This window comes from Gymnoscopelus microlampas (assembly GCF_963454915.1).
Source record: "Gymnoscopelus microlampas genome assembly, chromosome: 18".
Classification (NCBI taxonomy): Eukaryota; Metazoa; Chordata; class Actinopteri; order Myctophiformes; family Myctophidae; genus Gymnoscopelus; species Gymnoscopelus microlampas.
In genome coordinates this window covers 28,595,696-28,619,317 of record NC_139955.1, presented here as the reverse complement: position 1 = coordinate 28,619,317, position 23,622 = coordinate 28,595,696, and the positions used below count along the sequence as shown (strand labels likewise).

Sequence of the window (23,622 nt, the reverse complement as noted above, 5' to 3'; positions counted from 1 at the left end):
ATCTGTATGCAGGGCAGGAGCGGCTACACTTTGTGTTATTTCTTAAACCTATTCAACATACTAGTGCATGTGGAGATTGCTTATGAAGCGCAGCAATCCTAATCCGTTGTCAGGGTAGCTCTCCTTCTTGCCCTCCATCTTCTGAACCACATCAGGTGGCAACTGTAAAACCAAAGAACTTAAAGATCAAATATACTATATATATATATATATATATATATATATATATATATATATATATATATATAACCATGGGATCATAAAATACAGAGAGACAGTATAGTGTCAAGTATTGACAGTATTGTCAAGAATTTGCACCCATTTCAACCACAAGACAACCTCAAGCCCTTTGAGTTGAGTGTGTCTTTCCGTGGAAGTGTGTTGCTTTTTATTAGGAATCGAGGTACATCTTACTTGACCTCCAGAGTGTCACCTCACCACCTGCTCCTCCCTGTAGTCTTCATGCATACGGACCTCCTCATCCATCTGAGCCTGCAGGTCCTGTGGACAGAGAGGGGAGTGTGTCGACTCGGTTGACCATGTTCACACGTCAACATCATTCATGTTCAGGTCTGTAACTCTGAGAGTAAAAATGGAACCAAATGGACCCTTACAGGTCTGTAACTCTAAGAGAGCAAATACAACCAAATGGACCCTTACGGGTCTGTAACTCTGAGTGTACACATGGAACCATATATATGTATAGTATATATTCATATATATATATATATATATATATATATATATACTTAAAGTACCAATAGTAAAAGTACTAAAATGTTTGAAAATAACAGATCTACAAGCTCACAACGCGTCACATCGCGACGTGTTGTGAGATTGTAGATCGGCTATTTTCAAATAGCCTATGTATAAAACAGGGCTAAAGTGGTTAATGTATATTTTATAATATAGTAATTTATATCTGTAGATGTTACAGTACCATTACTGTTGTTAACCCACAAATCATTAGGCATTACATTTATTTATTCAGCTACATTCTATAGGGAGTGTAGTGTCTCAGTAAACTATAGGATCATAGAATACAGAGAGACAGTGTAGTGTCTCAGTAAACTATAGGATCATAGAATACAGAGAGACAGTGTAGTGTCTCAGTAAACTATAGGATCATAGAATACAGAGAGACAGTGTAGTGTCTCAGTAAACTATAGGATCATAGAATACAGAGAGACAGTGTAGTGTCTCAGTAAACTATAGGATCATAGAATGAGGAAGGCTACGGCCGAAACGCGTTAGCGTTCTCGCAATAAAATGAGAAACTGAGCCACTGTCTTGCAGTATTTATTTTGGAGTGCCGCTTTTTCCACTTAGGTGGTTTTTGATTTAAGAGATACAGTCACTTTGAACGTACCATATGCACAGCATACTTTCTCAGCCTGGTTCCCTCGTGCCCTGTGGTCACCGGTCACTGGCTGCATGTCCGTGGTCTTGTCTGGTCATGTGTCTCATTCGTAGTTCATAGGTCACAGAATCAGTCCCAGCAGCCATCAGCCAAAAATCTAAAGGCACCAAGCATGACACCCAATAACACTTTTAACAGATAATACTAGTTGCTGTTTCTCTGTACCTGAACCAGTCTTTTTTTGGGTGTCATTTTTCAATGATATAAAACATGACAACAGTACAGCTCTTGTGTTTAAAAAAAGTCAGGTTAGTTTACGCACACACACACACACACGCACACACGCACACACGCACGCACGCACGCACGCACGCACGCCTTGACAACAAGGGGGTCCTTGACAACAAAATGTTGTCTATAAATGCTCCAAGAGACAGCTGTGGGTAAATGGATAAAGAGACTGACTATTGAGCCGAAGGTCAAAGGTTCAAGACCCGATCACAGCTATATGTCAGGATGTACCTGAGCAAGACATTTCTAATTGCTCCTCTGATGGCAGGCATCAACTGGGTGAAGCGGAAAGATGCCATTCCCCCATAGGATCTAATAAGTATTATTATTAGGAGTGAAATGGTTCTGTTTTTTCACCCTAACTGCACAGGACAGCAGTTTTATGTCTGGTATGTTATTTTCAGTGATGGAGACAAACCGCACAGACATTCACTGTACTTTAGTACATTTTGTAAACTTATAGTACCGTAATTTCCGGACTATAAGCCGCTACTTTTTTCCCATGCTTTGAACCCTGCAACAATGGTGCGGCTAATCTATGGATTTTTACAGCTAACGGCCACTAGGGGACCTTCTAAATCTATGGATTTTACACCTGTGGTTTATAGTCCAGTACAGAGTACACATTTGTTTTTTTCCCTAAATTTGGCTGGTGCGAGTACAGAAGTCCTGACGTCACTTGTTCATCCCCTGGTTCGTAAAGTAATTTCTCTATGGAGAAATTACTTTACGAACATTGGGTCATCTTAGAATCGTTTCATATAAGAATTGTGTTCCAAAAATAAACAAACTGTCTCGGCGATATTGTCAGGGAGGTGGCTCTGTATCGTTTATGATAGTCAGTCACTTATATTTGATACAGTCTGTTTCTGGCGAAAATGTAACTAATTCGGTGGAAGTAACATTAGCGTTTTCTCACCTTCAGTTGATGCTTCATATCCATAAGAGTCAAACCGCCGGGGTCATTTGTTTATTTTTGCAACACAGTTCTTATTTGACGCGATATTGGGTGCCAAAACCGTATATATACTTCTTTTCAAAAACTGACGTCGAGTGCCAAAACCGTATATATACGTTTTTTGAAAAGAAAAAAATTAAAGAGATATGATTTTTCAAAGATTTAGACTTTAATCCACTTGGTTAACTGGTTAACTTATGACTTCAAAAGCCTGTAGCCTATCTCTGCTCCTGTGTACTTTTTTTTTTTACAATGTATTTTGACTATTTTCAACTGGCTGCAACTATGGAACGGATTACCGAATGTTTTTAATTTTTTTCCCCCGATTGTACGAGACCTCTATGTGTGTAATGAGGGGATCACCGTGAGGATGGTGATCACTGAAAATATTTTGTGACTACTTGAAAAAGGTTCAAAAATGGTTAAAAATCCAGGCACTCAACGTACACTTTTTTAATAAAACTCTGGCACCCCAAGTGTTAAATACGACTATGGGGATTCAGAACGGGGGTGAAAAACCGCGAACCAGGTAGTATGTGTAAATTACGTCAGACTTCGGTGCTCTTATTAGTCCGGTATTGTCCGGTATATTGTCTGACTTTAAAAAAAAAAACTTAGTATAGTTTGACTTTTTTAATTTATTTAAACAACTTAGTATAGTCAGGCTTCAAATTTTGTGTTTTTTTACAACTTACATTTTGTAAAGCTTGACTCTGACTTAGTATAGTCTGCCTTTTGTTTCCTTTCATTTTTTTGACAATATTTTAATCAGAGTGCCTTAGCTGAGTGGTTAGTGGGCCTGCTTGGTAAACCAGAGGCCCTGGATGTCCCAAGACTCGTGGTGTCAAATCCAAAATACTTGATAGTCACGTGACGCCATGTACTCCATGTTTTGATTAGAATTATTTTGGGCCTACTGTTATTTATTGCTTTAAATTATGCAACATGTAGCCCATTATGTTCTTCTATGGTAGTCCATAGCAATCATATGTTTATATAATATTGATAGATTTGGAGGGAAGGGAAGGAATGTTTTAACATTCAGTTAAATAATTATATACACTATTCTACAATTTCTTAATTCAGTTTAAGTAATCACCAGGTAACCTCTTTGTTTTACAGGTGTTTAAAAGGGGTATATTATTAAATCACATTCAGACAGGACACATTAAAACATAATATATACAGTATATTTATACACAATTTTTCCAGCTTTGATCTTTAGCAAACATGTAGACACTTTCAAACAGACCAGATAACATCTTCAACAGGTCAATAGCAGCAGCATCCTCAGCACTGTAAACAGACAACGATAATTATTTTAGTAATCACAGCTATCAGGTAAGGCTCTCTTGGATCCTACAACCCGCCTCGCAACTCAGGATGATCGGAGCTTTTGGGGCCCGGGCCCCTAGGCTGTGGAACGCCAGCTGCATGACGAAAATATGTATCTGTATGCAGGGCAGGAGCGGCTACACTTTGTGTTATTTCTTAAACCTATTCAACATACTAGTGCATGTGGAGATTGCTTATGAAGCGCAGCAATCCTAATCCGTTGTCAGGGTAGCTCTCCTTCTTGCCCTCCATCTTCTGAACCACATCAGGTGGCAACTGTAAAACCAAAGAACTTAAAGATCAAATATACTATATATATATATATATATATATATATATATATATATATATATATATATATATATATATATATATATATATATATATATATAACCATGGGATCATAAAATACAGAGAGACAGTATAGTGTCAAGTATTGACAGTATTGTCAAGAATTTGCACCCATTTCAACCACAAGACAACCTCAAGCCCTTTGAGTTGAGTGTGTCTTTCCGTGGAAGTGTGTTGCTTTTTATTAGGAATCGAGGTACATCTTACTTGACCTCCAGAGTGTCACCTCACCACCTGCTCCTCCCTGTAGTCTTCATGCATACGGACCTCCTCATCCATCTGAGCCTGCAGGTCCTGTGGACAGAGAGGGGAGTGTGTCGACTCGGTTGACCATGTTCACACGTCAACATCATTCATGTTCAGGTCTGTAACTCTGAGAGTAAAAATGGAACCAAATGGACCCTTACAGGTCTGTAACTCTAAGAGAGCAAATACAACCAAATGGACCCTTACGGGTCTGTAACTCTGAGTGTACACATGGAACCATATATATGTATAGTATATATTCATATATATATATATATATATATATATATATACTTAAAGTACCAATAGTAAAAGTACTAAAATGTTTGAAAATAACAGATCTACAAGCTCACAACGCGTCACATCGCGACGTGTTGTGAGATTGTAGATCGGCTATTTTCAAATAGCCTATGTATAAAACAGGGCTAAAGTGGTTAATGTATATTTTATAATATAGTAATTTATATCTGTAGATGTTACAGTACCATTACTGTTGTTAACCCACAAATCATTAGGCATTACATTTATTTATTCAGCTACATTCTATAGGGAGTGTAGTGTCTCAGTAAACTATAGGATCATAGAATACAGAGAGACAGTGTAGTGTCTCAGTAAACTATAGGATCATAGAATACAGAGAGACAGTGTAGTGTCTCAGTAAACTATAGGATCATAGAATACAGAGAGACAGTGTAGTGTCTCAGTAAACTATAGGATCATAGAATACAGAGAGACAGTGTAGTGTCTCAGTAAACTATAGGATCATAGAATGAGGAAGGCTACGGCCGAAACGCGTTAGCGTTCTCGCAATAAAATGAGAAACTGAGCCACTGTCTTGCAGTATTTATTTTGGAGTGCCGCTTTTTCCACTTAGGTGGTTTTTGATTTAAGAGATACAGTCACTTTGAACGTACCATATGCACAGCATACTTTCTCAGCCTGGTTCCCTCGTGCCCTGTGGTCACCGGTCACTGGCTGCATGTCCGTGGTCTTGTCTGGTCATGTGTCTCATTCGTAGTTCATAGGTCACAGAATCAGTCCCAGCAGCCATCAGCCAAAAATCTAAAGGCACCAAGCATGACACCCAATAACACTTTTAACAGATAATACTAGTTGCTGTTTCTCTGTACCTGAACCAGTCTTTTTTTGGGTGTCATTTTTCAATGATATAAAACATGACAACAGTACAGCTCTTGTGTTTAAAAAAAGTCAGGTTAGTTTACGCACACACACACACACACGCACACACGCACACACGCACGCACGCACGCACGCACGCCTTGACAACAAGGGGGTCCTTGACAACAAAATGTTGTCTATAAATGCTCCAAGAGACAGCTGTGGGTAAATGGATAAAGAGACTGACTATTGAGCCGAAGGTCAAAGGTTCAAGACCCGATCACAGCTATATGTCAGGATGTACCTGAGCAAGACATTTCTAATTGCTCCTCTGATGGCAGGCATCAACTGGGTGAAGCGGAAAGATGCCATTCCCCCATAGGATCTAATAAGTATTATTATTAGGAGTGAAATGGTTCTGTTTTTTCACCCTAACTGCACAGGACAGCAGTTTTATGTCTGGTATGTTATTTTCAGTGATGGAGACAAACCGCACAGACATTCACTGTACTTTAGTACATTTTGTAAACTTATAGTACCGTAATTTCCGGACTATAAGCCGCTACTTTTTTCCCATGCTTTGAACCCTGCAACAATGGTGCGGCTAATCTATGGATTTTTACAGCTAACGGCCACTAGGGGACCTTCTAAATCTATGGATTTTACACCTGTGGTTTATAGTCCAGTACAGAGTACACATTTGTTTTTTTCCCTAAATTTGGCTGGTGCGAGTACAGAAGTCCTGACGTCACTTGTTCATCCCCTGGTTCGTAAAGTAATTTCTCTATGGAGAAATTACTTTACGAACATTGGGTCATCTTAGAATCGTTTCATATAAGAATTGTGTTCCAAAAATAAACAAACTGTCTCGGCGATATTGTCAGGGAGGTGGCTCTGTATCGTTTATGATAGTCAGTCACTTATATTTGATACAGTCTGTTTCTGGCGAAAATGTAACTAATTCGGTGGAAGTAACATTAGCGTTTTCTCACCTTCAGTTGATGCTTCATATCCATAAGAGTCAAACCGCCGGGGTCATTTGTTTATTTTTGCAACACAGTTCTTATTTGACGCGATATTGGGTGCCAAAACCGTATATATACTTCTTTTCAAAAACTGACGTCGAGTGCCAAAACCGTATATATACGTTTTTTGAAAAGAAAAAAATTAAAGAGATATGATTTTTCAAAGATTTAGACTTTAATCCACTTGGTTAACTGGTTAACTTATGACTTCAAAAGCCTGTAGCCTATCTCTGCTCCTGTGTACTTTTTTTTTTTACAATGTATTTTGACTATTTTCAACTGGCTGCAACTATGGAACGGATTACCGAATGTTTTTAATTTTTTTCCCCCGATTGTACGAGACCTCTATGTGTGTAATGAGGGGATCACCGTGAGGATGGTGATCACTGAAAATATTTTGTGACTACTTGAAAAAGGTTCAAAAATGGTTAAAAATCCAGGCACTCAACGTACACTTTTTTAATAAAACTCTGGCACCCCAAGTGTTAAATACGACTATGGGGATTCAGAACGGGGGTGAAAAACCGCGAACCAGGTAGTATGTGTAAATTACGTCAGACTTCGGTGCTCTTATTAGTCCGGTATTGTCCGGTATATTGTCTGACTTTAAAAAAAAAAACTTAGTATAGTTTGACTTTTTTAATTTATTTAAACAACTTAGTATAGTCAGGCTTCAAATTTTGTGTTTTTTTACAACTTACATTTTGTAAAGCTTGACTCTGACTTAGTATAGTCTGCCTTTTGTTTCCTTTCATTTTTTTGACAATATTTTAATCAGAGTGCCTTAGCTGAGTGGTTAGTGGGCCTGCTTGGTAAACCAGAGGCCCTGGATGTCCCAAGACTCGTGGTGTCAAATCCAAAATACTTGATAGTCACGTGACGCCATGTACTCCATGTTTTGATTAGAATTATTTTGGGCCTACTGTTATTTATTGCTTTAAATTATGCAACATGTAGCCCATTATGTTCTTCTATGGTAGTCCATAGCAATCATATGTTTATATAATATTGATAGATTTGGAGGGAAGGGAAGGAATGTTTTAACATTCAGTTAAATAATTATATACACTATTCTACAATTTCTTAATTCAGTTTAAGTAATCACCAGGTAACCTCTTTGTTTTACAGGTGTTTAAAAGGGGTATATTATTAAATCACATTCAGACAGGACACATTAAAACATAATATATACAGTATATTTATACACAATTTGATTTTTTTTTTTACTATGCACTTCTTTACCACAATGAATTGAATAGAGCTCTAATAAACTCAGATACCTGAATGGCATGTTATCAAGTAGCCTGGTATCCAGCCTGCTTCGCTACGTTCGGCGGACTTTTTTTTCTCTCTTCGCTTCTCAGTCTGGAATGCCTCCTATCTCCAAGGGAGGCGGCAGGCGGGACATGGCAAACGTTTCGAGTCGTGCCGTGGCTTCTGATTGGTCTGTGGTGCGGGGCGGGACAAAAAAAACAGTGTGATCGTTGTGATTCGTCATTCGTTTGAACAACATCCAATCAGCAACGACGTTGCCTAACGTAACATATGTAGTTCCAGTGTAGTTCTGCAAAACGAGTCAATGGGGTGCATTCCAGACTGAGAAGCGAAGAGAGAAAAAAAAGTCCACCGAACGTAGCGAAGCAGGCTGGATACCAGGCTAGTTATCAAGTAGTTTATGCCTTTTTCCTGATGTCCTCCAGCTTTCTGCAACTACCACCAGAGGCCACTGCTGAGACAGCAGGGTTACCTAGCCTAGCGGTAATGTTTTATAAAACCATCTTTGCCATTCACCTCTATTATTCTTTATTACTGTGTATCATGTAACGTGCAACAACTAGATTATACTACATAACAATGTAGCTTTTAATTGGTCTACTGTCAAATACAGAAAATGTTATACTTGTGCTGTTAATACTTTAGTCACTGAACAGGTTCTGGTGAATTTCCGTCATAGTCAATCCATACCAAGAGAGCAGATGTGGCAGGCTTGTAAATGACAATCTTTTATTTTACATTTTAAAATGTATTCTGTACTGATTGTACTTGATCGTCATCATTTTGTAAATGAGGGAACAATGGGGAAAACAAACAAAACAAAAAAAACATTCGCAAAATAAAACATTTACAGATACGTTCATACGTAGAGTATAATGATGTGATAAAAGACAGTAGCCTATCATATGAAATTGGAAAAGGAGAGGGGGGAGGGGTTGGTCAGTGCCAATAGACCCCCCCCTTCCCCCCCCCCCCAAATAAAAAAAAAACTTGGCCAAAGGAATTTATAGGAGAATCCATTTTCAAAGATATGATAAAGCATTCACACAAATGACTGTAGACGACATGTAGGGTCATTAAACTTCACTATTGTCGCTAACAGTTTGGACAGTGGACATGAACAGAAAGACTTACAATTCAGTCTTCAAAATAATAAAAACAAGGGCAAAATAGAGTTGCAGGGGCTCTACCATATCTTTCTCTTGGACTTCTGCTATAAATTCCTAAACAAAGGTTGATCGAACAAGCGTTTGTTGCCTTGGATATGTGTGTTTGTGATAGAATGTACACAGATGGCATTACCAACAGGGTCAAAAATACATCAGCTCACAACGGATGAACAACCACGAACAACCATCTTTACCACTCTGTTGAAAGTGCAGGGCAAACATCCTAGGTTTGTTGAACTGGAGAAAAATATACATAGGAAAATAGGGTGCAAAAGGAATCAATCGTTCGCCTGTTTGCAATCAAGGAAAAACAACTTTTAAAGATAAAATAAAGCCCTTTGGAACTGACAGGAGTTAACTGATGTTTTTTTCACTTTCTGATATAAACTGGAATGTTATGATTTCAGGTATGACACTTCAATTGTTGGCAGTCCATATGAATAATTTATTCTGTCCAAAATGCCTCCATATTTTATATAAAGATATCCTGTAATCTATTTTTTAGATTTAGATTTTTCTACAGTGCAACAACCAAACACATGAGCCTATTATGCAAACAGCAGTGGTAAAAACACAACTGCGCTGTGATGTCCAAACAGGTTTCTTCCATCGTGCGTGCGTATGTACGCATGTGCTTGTGTGTGAGTGAGTTTTTAGACTGCGGGGACAATAAATGAATCACTGTAATGCAAACATGTAAACACACACACACACACACACACACACACGCGCGCACGCATTGACCCGAAAATACTGCCATAACACAATATACTGTAGACTTTCCACATACAATAATATTTTTTCTTTTCTTTTATTATTGCTTCTTCTTCATGGCACAAATGATAGAAACAATACAATGGTACTCATACTAGTATTATTATGTTTTCTTTTGCCATGCAAGCCTACTACAGTACTGCATCTAGATTAGCTTATATTACACAGAAGGGGGGGGGCTGATTACTATCTGTCTGGCTGTCAAATCGCCAGGTCTAGCAACTACAGCTGCTTGTACAAGTGAGATTAGTATGAGGATACAAAAAGGATTATATTATAATCATACAAAATAATGGTTATGATAGTAATTGCAATAGAAAAACAAAAAAAACTAAAACACATTCTCAGGGTGTCTCAGAAACGGTGAAAATAAAAGAGGGAAGCCAAACGTGTCGTTTGAAATAATTTAAATGTTTCTGACATTCATTCCTTCGGAGATTTTATATATATATACACACATATATATACATACATATGTATATATATAGTAGTGCCTTTTTTAGAAATAAAAATGACAAACACACAAGGGCTGCATTCTCTGAATGCTGTGCAAATAACAGGTATATATACCCCACCCCGACCCACCCCCCCACTACCATGCTGACATTGCTCACCTACGCCACCACATACACACGTCTGTGTGCATTATGTATGCACGCACACACACACATTCACAGAGCCTCTGTTCGCAGGCTCGTTCAGAGCATTTTTCAAAGCCAGAAATGTCATAAGCCACCATACACAAGACAATGGGCTGCTAGGTTCTCAATCTCCATGGAGTGTATCAACAAACTATCAAAGTTGTGACACATACTGGCCAGTCCATACCCATCTCCAGGGTTGGCCTGCCTCACATGGGATCATTCTCCCAGCCCCTTTCCTGAATGTAATCATCGCTGGACAAACAGTAAAAAGCCTTTTTACTTTTAGTGTTACCCTTCCCCAGCCAGGGCAGGAAACGGATGCTTTTTTTCGTCAACTGACCACAGAGACCAGGGTATCCCAAAATTCACAAGCCACTTAAAAATATAATAAGACCTACAAATTAGAACTGGGTACCCGCCAAAGTGCTTGGCAGAGTAAATATACCCGCCACAGCCAAACAATACCAGCATTTGGCTCTAGCTAACAACGGGTGGAATAAACACCAGAATAAAGAAAAAGGAGAAGGCAATATGGAAAAAAAACGAAACTCTTTCAGACGTTGGGGCAGAACAAATAATATGCGTCTCACCCTCAACAAGTTGAACTTTTTGAGGGCATGAAGTTATCTGCAGTTCTTAACTGTGTTGTACCTCCACTTTGACTGTGTGATCTGCCTCACTCATTCCTCAAACCATCTCCAACCAGGGAATAAAAGCTCACAGGGGTGAGGCGTCTTTCCATGGACAGGATAGCCTGAGTTATACTTAGTTGCAACTACTAGCTCACAACACACTGCGACGCCCGTGTCACCTTGTAGGTCTGCTATTTTTGGTGCGTGACACCGACGTGCAACCAAGTGTAAAATCAGGCATATCTCGCTCTCCACTGATTCCAAAGACTCTTACCAAACCTCCCACATTGACATTTCCCGAGCAGCCGCTGACATCATTCTAGCCCTGCTATCACGCTGATCATCATCATCCCCCCGGCACTGAATGGGAGTCAGTGTGGGGGCACTGATAGCTGTTTGCAGTATTGACAAGAGAGGGGTAAAGGAAAACACCAGGACACCTAACACTAGAAGATATCAATGTGTCTTTTGTCAAATGGTACTCTTATTGTGTGAGCTGTAATTTTCTGTTCAAACTACCTGCCTTCGTCGACTAATAACAAAGTACAACTCTGCATTGGGAGCATTTGGCAAGATGACTTTAGAAGCTATGATCAAGTACTGAATGATGGATCATCCACGGATGCACTTTGACCATAGCAATCTTCACTGGCAACCATGTTAGCACCTCTATCTCCGTCCACGGCTGTTGCTAAATAACCGCTTGAATCTACTCCAGCTAGATTCTAGAATACTGGGAAACACGCAGTGATGATGTCAGGTAAGTCCTTACAAATTGGCACTCATTTAACAATAAGCAGGATGTGGTGCAAGTATGACTTTATATCACATTCTGCATACTGGTAAATAGCTAGGTTTTGTAGCTTTCAAGATAGTGTCCTCTGGTTCAATGTATGGAAAATATATATTGACCGTGGCCAACCATGCTTTAGTTTCAAAACCAGCCAAGTGCACTCAATCTACAGCTATGCGGAACCCACCTATCACCTGCTGACCCACCTATGTACCTACTGACCCCATAAGTCCTCTGCAGATTGACCACACCCACACACACACACACACACACACACACACACGCACACTAAATGAACCAAGGAAGAGAACACAAGTAAAAATGTGTTTAAGGGGGAAAAGAAATCATACTCATGCTAGTGGTAGCAGTTGCACAAGTCTTTGCCCCACCCTGGTTCTATCTTAAATCTCGCGCTGCACCATATTCCAAAAGACTGTACCAGAATGGAGCCACATTGAAGCAGCAGAAAGCAGAAAACAAAACAATGGGACTGCATTTCCCATGACCGCATTCTCATTAGGATATTGTCATAGACAATAGGACTTCACAGAAAAACAGTCCAGACTTATTTTGCAGACAGAATTGGACAGTGAAGAGATGACAGGACACTACTGCATGTGAACCTATGCTATTGTTTTTTTCTTCCTGAGAAAATAAAAACAGAGAACAGTGAAAGAAAAATACGGAAGAATGAGTTGTGAATTGAGTGAGCTGTGCCTTCAAATCGGTTTCATGTCAGCATCACTCAAACATAAGACTGTCTTTATCGCAGAGTTACAAGTGCTTATCACCTATCTACTCAAATGTAATTTGAGTGAAACTCAAAAGTAATTTTTCATTCAAGAAATGTGGACATTACAGTGTCTCGCATACAAACGTGTGTATACAGATTTAACAAGAACACACACACACACACACACACACACACACACACACAAACTCTATCACTGCGGGCTAGTCATAAAACAAATCAGACGGTCTAACATCCAGGATGTCCCATCCACACCAGTCTCAAAATCTGACAGATAAAAACAACCAATCGTATCGCTCTCGAGGCCCAAAGGCATTGCTTGGAAGGTGGCTCGTTTGACTGGTGCTGTCTCCCAAAAGGAAGGGGAAGCGAATGGAAGGACTTTTCCCTCCACTCGCGGCCTCCCCAAAACAAAGAACAATGAGTCTGAGTGAAAAGCGTTTAAAATGCCAGTTCTCAGTATGTCAAAAACAAACAAAAGAACACACATGAAAAAGAACGCAGATAAGAGTTAAAGTTTGTGAAACAGAAATTCTGGGTTCTGAGGTTTTGTTTCTCCTTTCTCTGGTGGAAGGAAATGGGAGATGACAACCGACAACAATGATGACAAATATTCCTCTGTAAGACGTGAGGGCCTGCGGCTTAGAGAGCAGGTGAGGAAGCGTTGGGATTGTGGGGGGAAAACGGGGGTCACGTAGGATGTGATGTCATATATGGTCAGCGGTGTGACTCGCGCAGCCCTCTCAACGGCTAATCTCGGACGACGAAGGCCATCGGAGGAGGGTGCATTCTCTCAGTGGTGATGATGCTCTCTGATTGGGAGTGCGACACTAGATGGACTTGGAGGAATCCTGTTTGCTGATGAGGACTTCGAGCAGGCGGAGTTTGGCCTTGATTCTCTTGTACTCCCTGTACTCCTCCAACATGGGCACACGGTCCTCCTTCTGAACATTCCTAGAGCAGGAAGACAAGGAGGAGAGAGAAGTGGGAGTGTTATGGGGAGAGGAAGTGAGAGATTATATTCACATAATGAATGTGTGGAAAATAAGATGCTCTGCCCTTTGAACAAGGCATTTCATCCCTGACTGATAGGTAACAGTCCTGAGACAAATGTACTTAGCCAACTCAACGTGTGGGTAATTAAGGGTTTTCCGAAGTGTGTGTTTTGTGTGTGAGTGTGTGTCTATAGTTAGTTACAGTATCGTTTTCAGCAGTTACAGTACACACTAAATCAATGACGTTGCAGTGGTACAAACTGTGGTACAGTCTTCTCCACCTACCTGCCGTTGTGCTGGTAGAAATCTTCTTCAAACTCTTTGATGGTTTTCCTTACTTTCTTCTTCTCCGCTCGGGCCTTCCACAGCTGTTCTAGCAGCTCCGGCCTGGGGAAAGATGGAATACAGCAGAATTCAGTCTCATGTGCACAGCTAGCCCTATGACAATTCTAACACAACATTCAGTCTAAAGGTGAGTCCACCGAAAAAAATCAGCTCATTCAACTCATTCAAATGTTTTTTTTTTTTATTGATTCAATACTTTATTAGCAAGTTTGGCCATTTCTACACTTTCGCTCATTATTGTAAATATATATACATGATTGATCACGATCATGTGCATGTTCCTGTGTGCTTAAATGTGTATTTGTGCAAGTTAAGTCAACATTTGCGTTTTAAGATCATGCGGAAGTGCATGGATAATGGTTATGCATAAAGAATAATGCATATGTGAGGTGCATGTGTGTCTAAACCATGTACGTGTTTGTAGTGTGCATATCTCCTTACATGGACGAGGCGTTGGAACTAGACAGCCTCAGGTCCAAAGCCAGTTTCCCCGAGCCCTCCTCGGGTTTTGCTTTCATTGGACGCTCCGTCTGGCCCTTGTCCCCGATTGGACAATCGCTCTGTCCATCAGGCAGGTTCTGGCTGCTCACTGTACCGGCATCGGTCAGGGGGGACACGGGGTCAAAAGCCATGACGACCTCTGAGCTGTCTCTGGGCACCTCTCCTCCTCCTTCCTCCTCCACCTCATCCTTCTTCTCCTCCTCCACTCCCTGACCTCCTGCCTTCACCTCCTCCTCCTCTTCTTCCTGGATCTCCTCGCAGAAGTGGGCGGTCTCTCCTTCGATGATTGGCTGGAGGATCTGGCCCCGCCTCTTACTTGTGGGAGACGCCTGGGAGAGAGAGAAGAGAGTGAGGCGAGGCAATTCTTTCTATCTATGTGTGGAAATAAAAGTTCAAGCAGTGATCTGAAGGTGATGTAAAAGGAATTTCTCCATTATTTTAATGACATTTATTGAGGCGAACAAAAATAAGATTTTCCAATGTGCAATTTTTGCCAAATGTTCGCCACAGAATAGGGGTGCTCGGGCTCATGTGGTTAGTGTACATTTGATATACTTCAGGTCTGTATATGGATGTGTGTGTGTGTATGTGTGTGTAATAAACATACTATAACAGGTGTGATGCTGACTCTGGTGAGCATCTGTTTGACCAGTCTGTAACGATCATACAGAGGTTTGACCACCAAACGATCCTCTCTGGTCGCCTGGGAGATGGAGAGAGAGACAAGAGAGACAGACAGCGATGGAGAGAGAGAGATAGAGAGAGAAACAGAGCGAGAGAGACAGCCATGTCGTATGTCAATTTAAGCTGGAGACAAAAATACACCGAAGACGTCTGATCGATACAGTCATGTTTATATGATGCATGATATGAGAGGACAATTAACAGATATAAACACAAGACAGTCAGTGAAGGTCTCTGAAGGCTATCAAGAGAAGGTCTACCCATTCATCTAATTAGGTTTAGGGTTGACGAAGGCTCTACGCCATTGGTTCTCAAAGTGGGGTCCGGGAGGGGTACTTGAGGGGGTTCCAGGGGGTCCCCAGCTAAATGATGGATAGGAATCAAATGGACCCTTATGGGTCTGTAACTCTGAGTGTCCAAATGGAACCAAATGGACCCTAACGGGTCCATTTGGTTCCATTTGGACACTCTCAGAGTTACGTCAACATTGATTTTACTATATGAATTGGGGTCCCAGAGATAGAAATGCCATTAAATGGGGGTCCGTAGCCTTAATGCATGTCAAAGTGGGGGTCCTTGAAATTAAAATGGTTGAGAATCACTGCTAGAGCTGTAAAAAAAATCTTCGCTTGTGGGGGTCCCTGGCATATCTTTTGAAATGGGGGTCCGCGGGCTAATAAGTGTCAATTTGGGGGTCCTTGACATGAAAAAGTTTGAGAACCACTGCTCGTGACTGGCAGGTGAGTCAGTAGGATACAACAGCAGAAATGTGTGTGGGGAGGAATCAATTGGCATAACAACTATATTGGGGAGGGAAAAAAAAGGTAATAACTTACAGGTCTTCCATGCAGGCCTTCATAGTGCAGTAGGTTCTTCTGTAGGACCATCTTCTCACACGACAGCTGTTCCTTGGTCATTGTCTACATGGACAACATAGATTCTTACAATGAAACACTGTTATACTGTAGTCACTCAGTCCACCCAGCTCTTTATACAAACATACATGTTAACCACTACAGCATTTGGTTCTCAAAGTGGGGTCCGGGGACCCCCAGGGGTACTTGAGGGGGTTCCAGGGGGTACCAAGCAAAATGTGTAAATATAGCATCAGAATAATTATGACCTTTTATACTTTGGCTATTCAAAAATAGCAGATATACAAGCTCATAGCGCGGCACCGAGCTTGTAGATCTGCTATTTTTGAAAAATCTTGAAAATTTGTGCAAATCTTTGAATAGATATTTTTTAAAGCGAACATTTGTAACTCAAATCTTTGCTTCTGGGGGGTCCCTGGAACAAAATATTTTTAGATGGGGTCCGCGGCCAAATACATATCATTTTGGGGGTCCTTGACATGAAAAAGTTTGAGAACCACTGCACAGTATATACTTTGACGTATGCAGAATAGCAAAAGTAGATATCTACAAGATCACAACATATCGCACTGTGATGCTATATGAGCTTGTAGAGTTGCTATCATATTCAGTCAGTCTGTCTAATCCTCATTTTTCTCCCTCAATGGGTTGAGCAATTGATCTGAACTCCATCGTGGCTATTGACCATTAGCACATGAAGACCGTGGACACGCCAACAGGATGAAATCACTAGTTTTCTGTATTTTAAAAAGTAAAAAATAAGAATTTGCGAATAATTAATAGGCAATTGGTTTTTCGCCTATAATGAGATGGTCAAAATAATAATTTTGATAGTCAAATAGGTTGATAGTCGTAACAATGTTTTATCTGTCAAATATGGCATGTCTACAATCACACGTCTACAATCATTGCTCGTGGAGCTCAGAACTGTATCGTGGTATGAAAAAAAGTCTGACCCCAGAACAGTATAATGGCCCACGCAGGGTCACTCTGCTAACCTTGACATCATCGGGCCAGCCATCCTCCTGTCTCTTCCCTCTGACCCTCCGCTGGATCAGCTCCAGGGTCTCCTCTTTGGTGGGCCGCTGACCTCGGGCCTCCCCCGGTGCATCGTGGGTGGCGTGGTCCAGCGTGGAGCCGAAGCTCTTGGGCAGGGTGTTGCTGCGAGGGCGAGTCAGCGGGCCGAGCTCACTCTCTGCACGGTGTTTAGCATCTGGAGAGAGAGAGAGCGAAAAGGAGAAAAGGTAGAAGAGAAGTGAGGGAGCAAAAGATAGAGATTAAAGAGATCGGTGAAAAGAAAGAAAGAATAGTGCAAGACAGAAGGCAGAAAGAGATGGAGGAGAGAAAGGGAGAGAGAGAGAGAGAGAATAATTTGAGCCCATCTTTGTCAGAAAGGGTCTCACTTCACAACTGGACGGCTGAGGCATGCAGGAGGTTGATGGACAGCTGCCATGGTGACAATAAGCCAATCACAATGCAGGGATAGAGGGAATGCCGCCCTCAGAGCACGCATGCACACACACACACACACACGTACATACACACACACACACACACACACACACACACACAGTGAATGAAACCACAGCTACCACACAGCCACACAACACCAAGTCCAAACCTCACCACCACAACGCTAACAAATCAACCAAACGAAACAAATCGAAACAAAAACAAGACATTCTCCCCACGGTGGTCGGTAAAACAATCAAAACTACTTCACGGGTCAGTGGAAGCCCTTGAAGTAGCGTGCGTGTCACAGAGTTACCACTTGGTAAGTTGTGGGTGTAGCAACATTGTAAAATAAGGGTACATATATTTATGGATGTTTTCTACTTACTGAGGGTTGGGTACTTACTGAGGTGGTACGGTTTAGAGCACAGGCCAGAGTAGGGGTGAGGCTGGGGGACAAGCGTGTGATGGGGGGGTGTGTGGGGAGAGGAGAAGGAGGGGAAGGAGGGAGGGTGGTGGCGTCTGTGTGAATGGAGCAACGCCTGGTGCCTCAAGGTGCTTCGGGGCAATAGGTGGTGCTGGCGTCCTGGTTGGCCCAATCAGTCAATCAATCAACCGGCCGGTGGGCGGGAGTAGGAGGGAGGAAGCAGGAGAGTGGGTGTTGCCGTTATTGGTCTGGTTTATTGATTTGTTTGTTTGTTTGTTTTAAACAGAGAGAGAAGAGAAATAGAGAGAGAGAAGCGCTTCGGCTCACGGAGTTCTACTTGCAAGGAGAGCTGCCGCCATCACAAGAAGGACAGACTAACTTGTACACCAGGAGTCTCTGTTGGGAAGGTGAAACCGCATACATTCGATCCCACCAAGTGTAGATCAAGGGTATTAAATTTGCTCACACGTAGCTAAATTACTAGAAGTGTAGAACAGACGACCGTTTAATGAGAGCAGACATCTCTGTAACTTAGGTAGACTCTGGTTTTAGACTTGCATTATAAGACCATTTTCAGAGCCTATCTCTTCTCATAGACGGATGTCAAATTTGGTATCTGGGGGGGTGACCCGAGTGGCTAGGGCGCATGCCACATGGGCACAATGCTCTGATCAGCAAGTCCCTGGTTCGATTTCCGTCCGGCCGGACCATTTGCTGAATGTCATCCCCTACTTTCTCTCCGCATTTCCTGTCTCTCTCCACTGTTGCTGTCAATAAACGCAAGGGAAAAAAATGTCGAAAAGTTTTTTTAAGAAATAAATAATAATTTGGTTTCTGGGGGGGGGTGTCAGCATCTAATTTTTAAGGTAGCTTCAGATCTACCAGCAGCTAAACATGATGCTAAAATAAAGAATACCCACAATTTCCAAGGTATTGTGTGTTTCGTTTTCAAACTCAGCCCATTCAAATAGTTTATAATACAATAGGTACCATTATGGTTGAGCATGCTGAATGCACGCCTGTGGAAGCAGATGATGGATTCACAAGGAAGCACCGCGATGATGGGTCCACGAAATGGAGCGTGTGTTTGTGTTTGTGTGTGTGTGCGTGTGTGTGAGGCCAGCATGCATGCAGTGTTGTACCGTCACAAAAGTCAAGGGTTAGAAGTGAGGGGGTCAAGCTGCCCGATGAGGAACAGGATGCCACACAGACGATCAACCCAGGACACACACGCACGCACACACACACACACACACACACACACACACACACACACACGCACACACACAGTGCACATACCTTTGATCTGCCTGCGTATCTTGGTGAGGTCAGTCATCCACTTGAGAACTTTGGGGTTAGCTGCCTTGTCTCCATGAGAGGGCTGCGGAAAGACAGAGAGAGAGAGAGAGAGAGAGAGAGAGAGAGAGACAGAGAGACAGGACAGGGGTGAGGAGTGGAGAAGGGGTGAGGACAAAATGAATGCCATGTTGGAAAAAGAGGCAACAGGTGAGTATCGTGAAGTACAACTGTCCAAGACAACAAAATGTCTCATACTTAGTTTGTCCAAATGTCAATAAAAAAAGACATTCTGTAAGATCTGAAGATGTATATTGTATAATGACAATATTCTGTGGGAAAAAATGCTTTTCTTTGGTCAGCACGTCACAGTCCACATGTAAAACGACTTTTAGATAGTTGTCGTTTTCTTTACCTTGTAGTTCCTCTCCTTCTCAAACTGATCTTCAAACTGTTTGATCTTCTTCTTCAGGTGCTGCAGTTTCTTGGTGAGCTGGTGGGACACAGAGTCCCCTCCTCTCATCGCCTCTTTGGAGCCAAATGATGCTCGGCGGGGCCTGGAAGACAAACACACACATGAATTCTATCTATCTATCTATCTATCTAATGACATTCAGATGCGCACACTTATGAACAGCAGAGGGAGGGGTTTTGCACCAACACCTGAAATAAGAGCTCAGTCCTACATGTTTTCAACTACTACTAGTGTGTGTGTGTGTGTGTGTGTGTGTGTGTGTGTGTGTGTGTGTGTGTGTGTGTGTGTGTGTGTGTGTGTGTGTGTGTGTGTGTGTGTGTGTGTGTGTGTGTGTGTGTGTGCGTGTGTGTAAACCGCGAAAGATGCGTTTAATGTTACATAATATACCGTAGAATATCTATTAGTATTTAGAGCTGCATTACATTTTATATATAGGACAGTGTTAAAGGTAGATATATAAGACTTAGAACAGAACTAAAGGTCATATATACAATATTTAAGGTTTAGGACAGTGTTCAGACCCTACTGCTATAATTAGCAGTTTTTTTTAAAGTGCAACTCCCATATTTTGTTACAACAACTGCAATATGTAATAATTTATTACAACAAAATGTAAGTGTTGTTATCACATGATGCAGCGTCACACTGCTCACCTCTGTGTCTTGGTGGGCGAGATGGCGTCAGGGTCCTGATGCAGGAACCGCTGGGCGCCATGTGCCCCGAAGTCCAGGAAGCGCCGCGCCAGGAGGTGCTCCTCGTCTTCCTCGTCCAGGGGCAGGGGAGGCAGGGGCACCATGCGACCAGCCAGGGGAGACAGCTGAGCTTCCCCGCTCTCGCTGTCGTCCTGCCAGGACGCCCTGTAGGCTGGCACTGGGTCTGTGAGGGAGAGAGACAGAGGGAATGACTGACAGGCCGCATTAAGTAGCTTAACGTATACAAATAAACACACACACACACACACACACACACACACACACACACACACACACACACACACACACACACACACACACACACACACAGACAGAGGTTAGGAATAAAAGCCAATTGTCCAGGGAGGGGGATTTGAGTCGGAGCAGACGGTCAAAAACACATGCATGCTCCTGTTCTGACTCACTCTTCAAACTGCACTACTTTTTCCACTCCACTACAGAGAGGCAGTAGAATACAAAGAGAGGATGAGGAATGGAAGAAAGGGGTGCGAAAAGACGAGAAAGATGGAAAGATTGGAGGAGAGGTTGTGGCCTGAGAGGAACTGCTTTAATGGGATAGAGGGATGTTCAGATGGAAGGTTACAGATGACTAGAGGGGATGATGGATATACAGTATAGATGAACCTGGATGGATAGATCAGTGGGATACAGTGAGGGAAAGAGAGATGGATGGATGTCATCCTACTTACCGTGGCCTTCCCTCTGCAGGTGCATACATGAGAAATCTATTAGGTGGAGATGGGAGGGGGGTGATGCTGGTCGGATGGAGGGAGATACAGATAAGAAAAGAGGAAAAGAGAGGGACAGGAGTAGAGAGAAACAAAGAAAGAAAAAGAAAGAAAGGACAGAGAGATAGTGGAGAATATTTGCAGTGAGGTGTCAATCATCATTCATTCATGGACATTCACTCACTGTGTGCACAGGCTGTCTTCATTTAAAGACAAACCATCTGCTCCTCCACAAACACACACCAGAACTCTAGATATCTAACCAGGCTTTATCTCGAGATATTTATTTATACAGCTAAAAGAACGCAATTGAATAGCATCATATCATTTTGCTTTCCTCAATCTCAAAGTCTGGAATTCAAAACACATTAGCCTAAATCAGTGGTTTTCAACCAGTGGTCCGGGGACCACCAGTGGTCCTTGAGGGGGTTCCAGGGGGTCCCCAGACAAATTAATAGTTAGGAACCAAATGGACCCTTTATGTGTCTGTAACTCTGAGAGTGTACAAATGGAACCAAATGGACCCTAACGGGTCCATTTGGTTCCATTTGTACACTCTCAGAGTTAAATGAACACTAATGGTGTGATGATACAGTGTAGATTAAGACCCCCAAGAAACCTAAATGGTTGAGTCCCTGGCATATCTTTTCAAATGGGGGTCCGTGGGCTAATATGTGTCAATGTGGGGGTCTTTGACGCGAAAAAGGTTGAAAACCACTGGCCTAAATGACATTGCCATTCAGCTTCTTCTACCGAGGGCTGGGAATGACCAATATAAAGAGCACTTGTTCTACTGTATCTAGCATGTCTGTGTGTGTGTGTAGATAATGTAGTGTTAACCCATTCAATCCGGGAACGCGTGCGGTGTCATTTCAGATTCTTAGCTTGAGCAAGACATTGAACAAGACATTGAACCCCTAATTGCTCCCGATGAGCAGGTTGGTGCCTTGCATGGTTTCCTCTGCCATGGGTGTGTGAATGGGTGAATGTAATGCACAATCTATGTAAAGCGCTTTGGATAAAAGTGCTATATAAATGCACCATTTACCATTTTAACATTTAGCTATAACCATTATTTTATACTTTGGACTATTCAAAAATAGCAGATGTACAAGCTCATAGCGCAACACCAAGTGCTACGAGCTTGTAGATCTACAATTGTTTGGAAAATCATGAACATTTGTGCAAATCAGAGCTTTGAGTTAAAAATGTATATATATACTAACAAAGATTTGCACAAATGCTAGCTTGTATAACTGCTATTTCTGAATAGCCAAATAAATCTTAAAATGACACAGATGCGTTGCCGGTCTAAATGGGTTAAAGGGACATGCCGCCACGTTGGAGGAGAATGAGGCGGAGTTATATCACCTTATATATTCAAAGATTTGTCCCAAAAAATGTCACGATTTTTCAAAAGTAGCAGATCTACAAGCTCATAGCGAGCTTGTATATCTGCTATTTTTCAATAGCCAAATAAATCTAAAATGACACAGATGCGTTCCCGGTCTTAAAGGGTTAACGTACTTCTCCCATGAGCTCATCGTATTAACCCATTAAAACAGGGAAAGCATCTGTGTCATTTTAGATTTTAGTGTTGGCTATTCAAAAATAGCAGATGTACAAGCTCACAGCTTGTACATCTGATATTGTGTTCAGAAAAAAATTAAGACAAATCATCTCTTCTGGGGGTCCTGGGCACAAAACATTTTTCAGATGGGGGTCCGCGGCCAAATATATATATATCATTTTGGGGGTCCTTAGCCACAAAAAAGTTTGAGAACTGACTGATCTAGAAGGCATTTGCAGAATCGGCCTCAGGTCTTATTGGGTTAAACTTCTTATCTTACAATGTGACGTGTCTCCGGCTCAGTTTGCTTCAACAATTGCTAATTGTTACAGACATTCCAAGACAGGATGGAGGAGTATTATGTACCTTCCCACTGATTGTCAGGGAAGAGCTGAAGGTGAGGGGAGTAGCCGATGTTTGGTTGGCATGGTGGCAAATGGTTCCTATTGGCCTCGCTGGTGTTGGCATTCTGGTCACACAGACGAGACTCTGGGTCCTAGAATGGGAGAGAGAGAGAGAGGGAAGGACATAATGTGAAAATGATGGAATATTCCCGAACATTTTAAAAGCACTTATGTTATGATTTGTCATTCTCAAAAATGTTGGAAAAGGGTGTTTGAACAAATAAATCTGTAGGAGACTCAAAGTTGACACTTTGAGTCTCCTACCGAAAAAAATCTGAATTCAAGTCTCCATGGAGTGTGTAATCGATAGGAAAAAGTAGTAGAGGCTTTCAGATCTGGTTTTGAATGCTAGAATGTTTTCAGTTTTTTTTTTAAAGTATATTAGTATAATATCTATAGGCCAATATTATACTCAAAGTCCTGGTAATGCAGTA

The 23,622-nt window shown here is 41.7% G+C and overlaps 1 protein-coding gene across 5 annotated transcripts in view; it reads right to left on the bottom strand.

The window, feature by feature from the left end:
• Window positions 1–10,495: 10,495 nt before the first annotated feature.
• fam13b (family with sequence similarity 13 member B) overlaps window positions 10,496–23,622 on the bottom strand; it is an 83,598-nt gene continuing 70,471 nt past the window's right edge. For 3 of the 5 annotated variants that reach the window (XM_084042007.1, XM_084042008.1, XM_084042005.1), the window contains 12 exons: window positions 23,151–23,280; window positions 21,176–21,241; window positions 20,427–20,649; window positions 19,714–19,855; window positions 19,302–19,383; window positions 17,982–18,161; window positions 17,122–17,336; window positions 16,085–16,168; window positions 15,172–15,267; window positions 14,505–14,893; window positions 14,004–14,105; window positions 10,496–13,677 (listed from right to left, as the gene is read on the bottom strand). In XM_084042007.1, coding sequence (XP_083898133.1) covers window positions 13,554–13,677; window positions 14,004–14,105; window positions 14,505–14,893; window positions 15,172–15,267; window positions 16,085–16,168; window positions 17,122–17,336; window positions 17,982–18,161; window positions 19,302–19,383; window positions 19,714–19,855; window positions 20,427–20,649; window positions 21,176–21,241; window positions 23,151–23,280 — 1,833 coding nt within the window. In that variant the 3' untranslated portion in view covers window positions 10,496–13,553. The remainder of the gene's footprint in view (window positions 13,678–14,003; window positions 14,106–14,504; window positions 14,894–15,171; window positions 15,268–16,084; window positions 16,169–17,121; window positions 17,337–17,981; window positions 18,162–19,301; window positions 19,384–19,713; window positions 19,856–20,426; window positions 20,650–21,175; window positions 21,242–23,150; window positions 23,281–23,622) is intronic. The other 2 variants (XM_084042009.1, XM_084042006.1) reach the window with 2 other exon arrangements.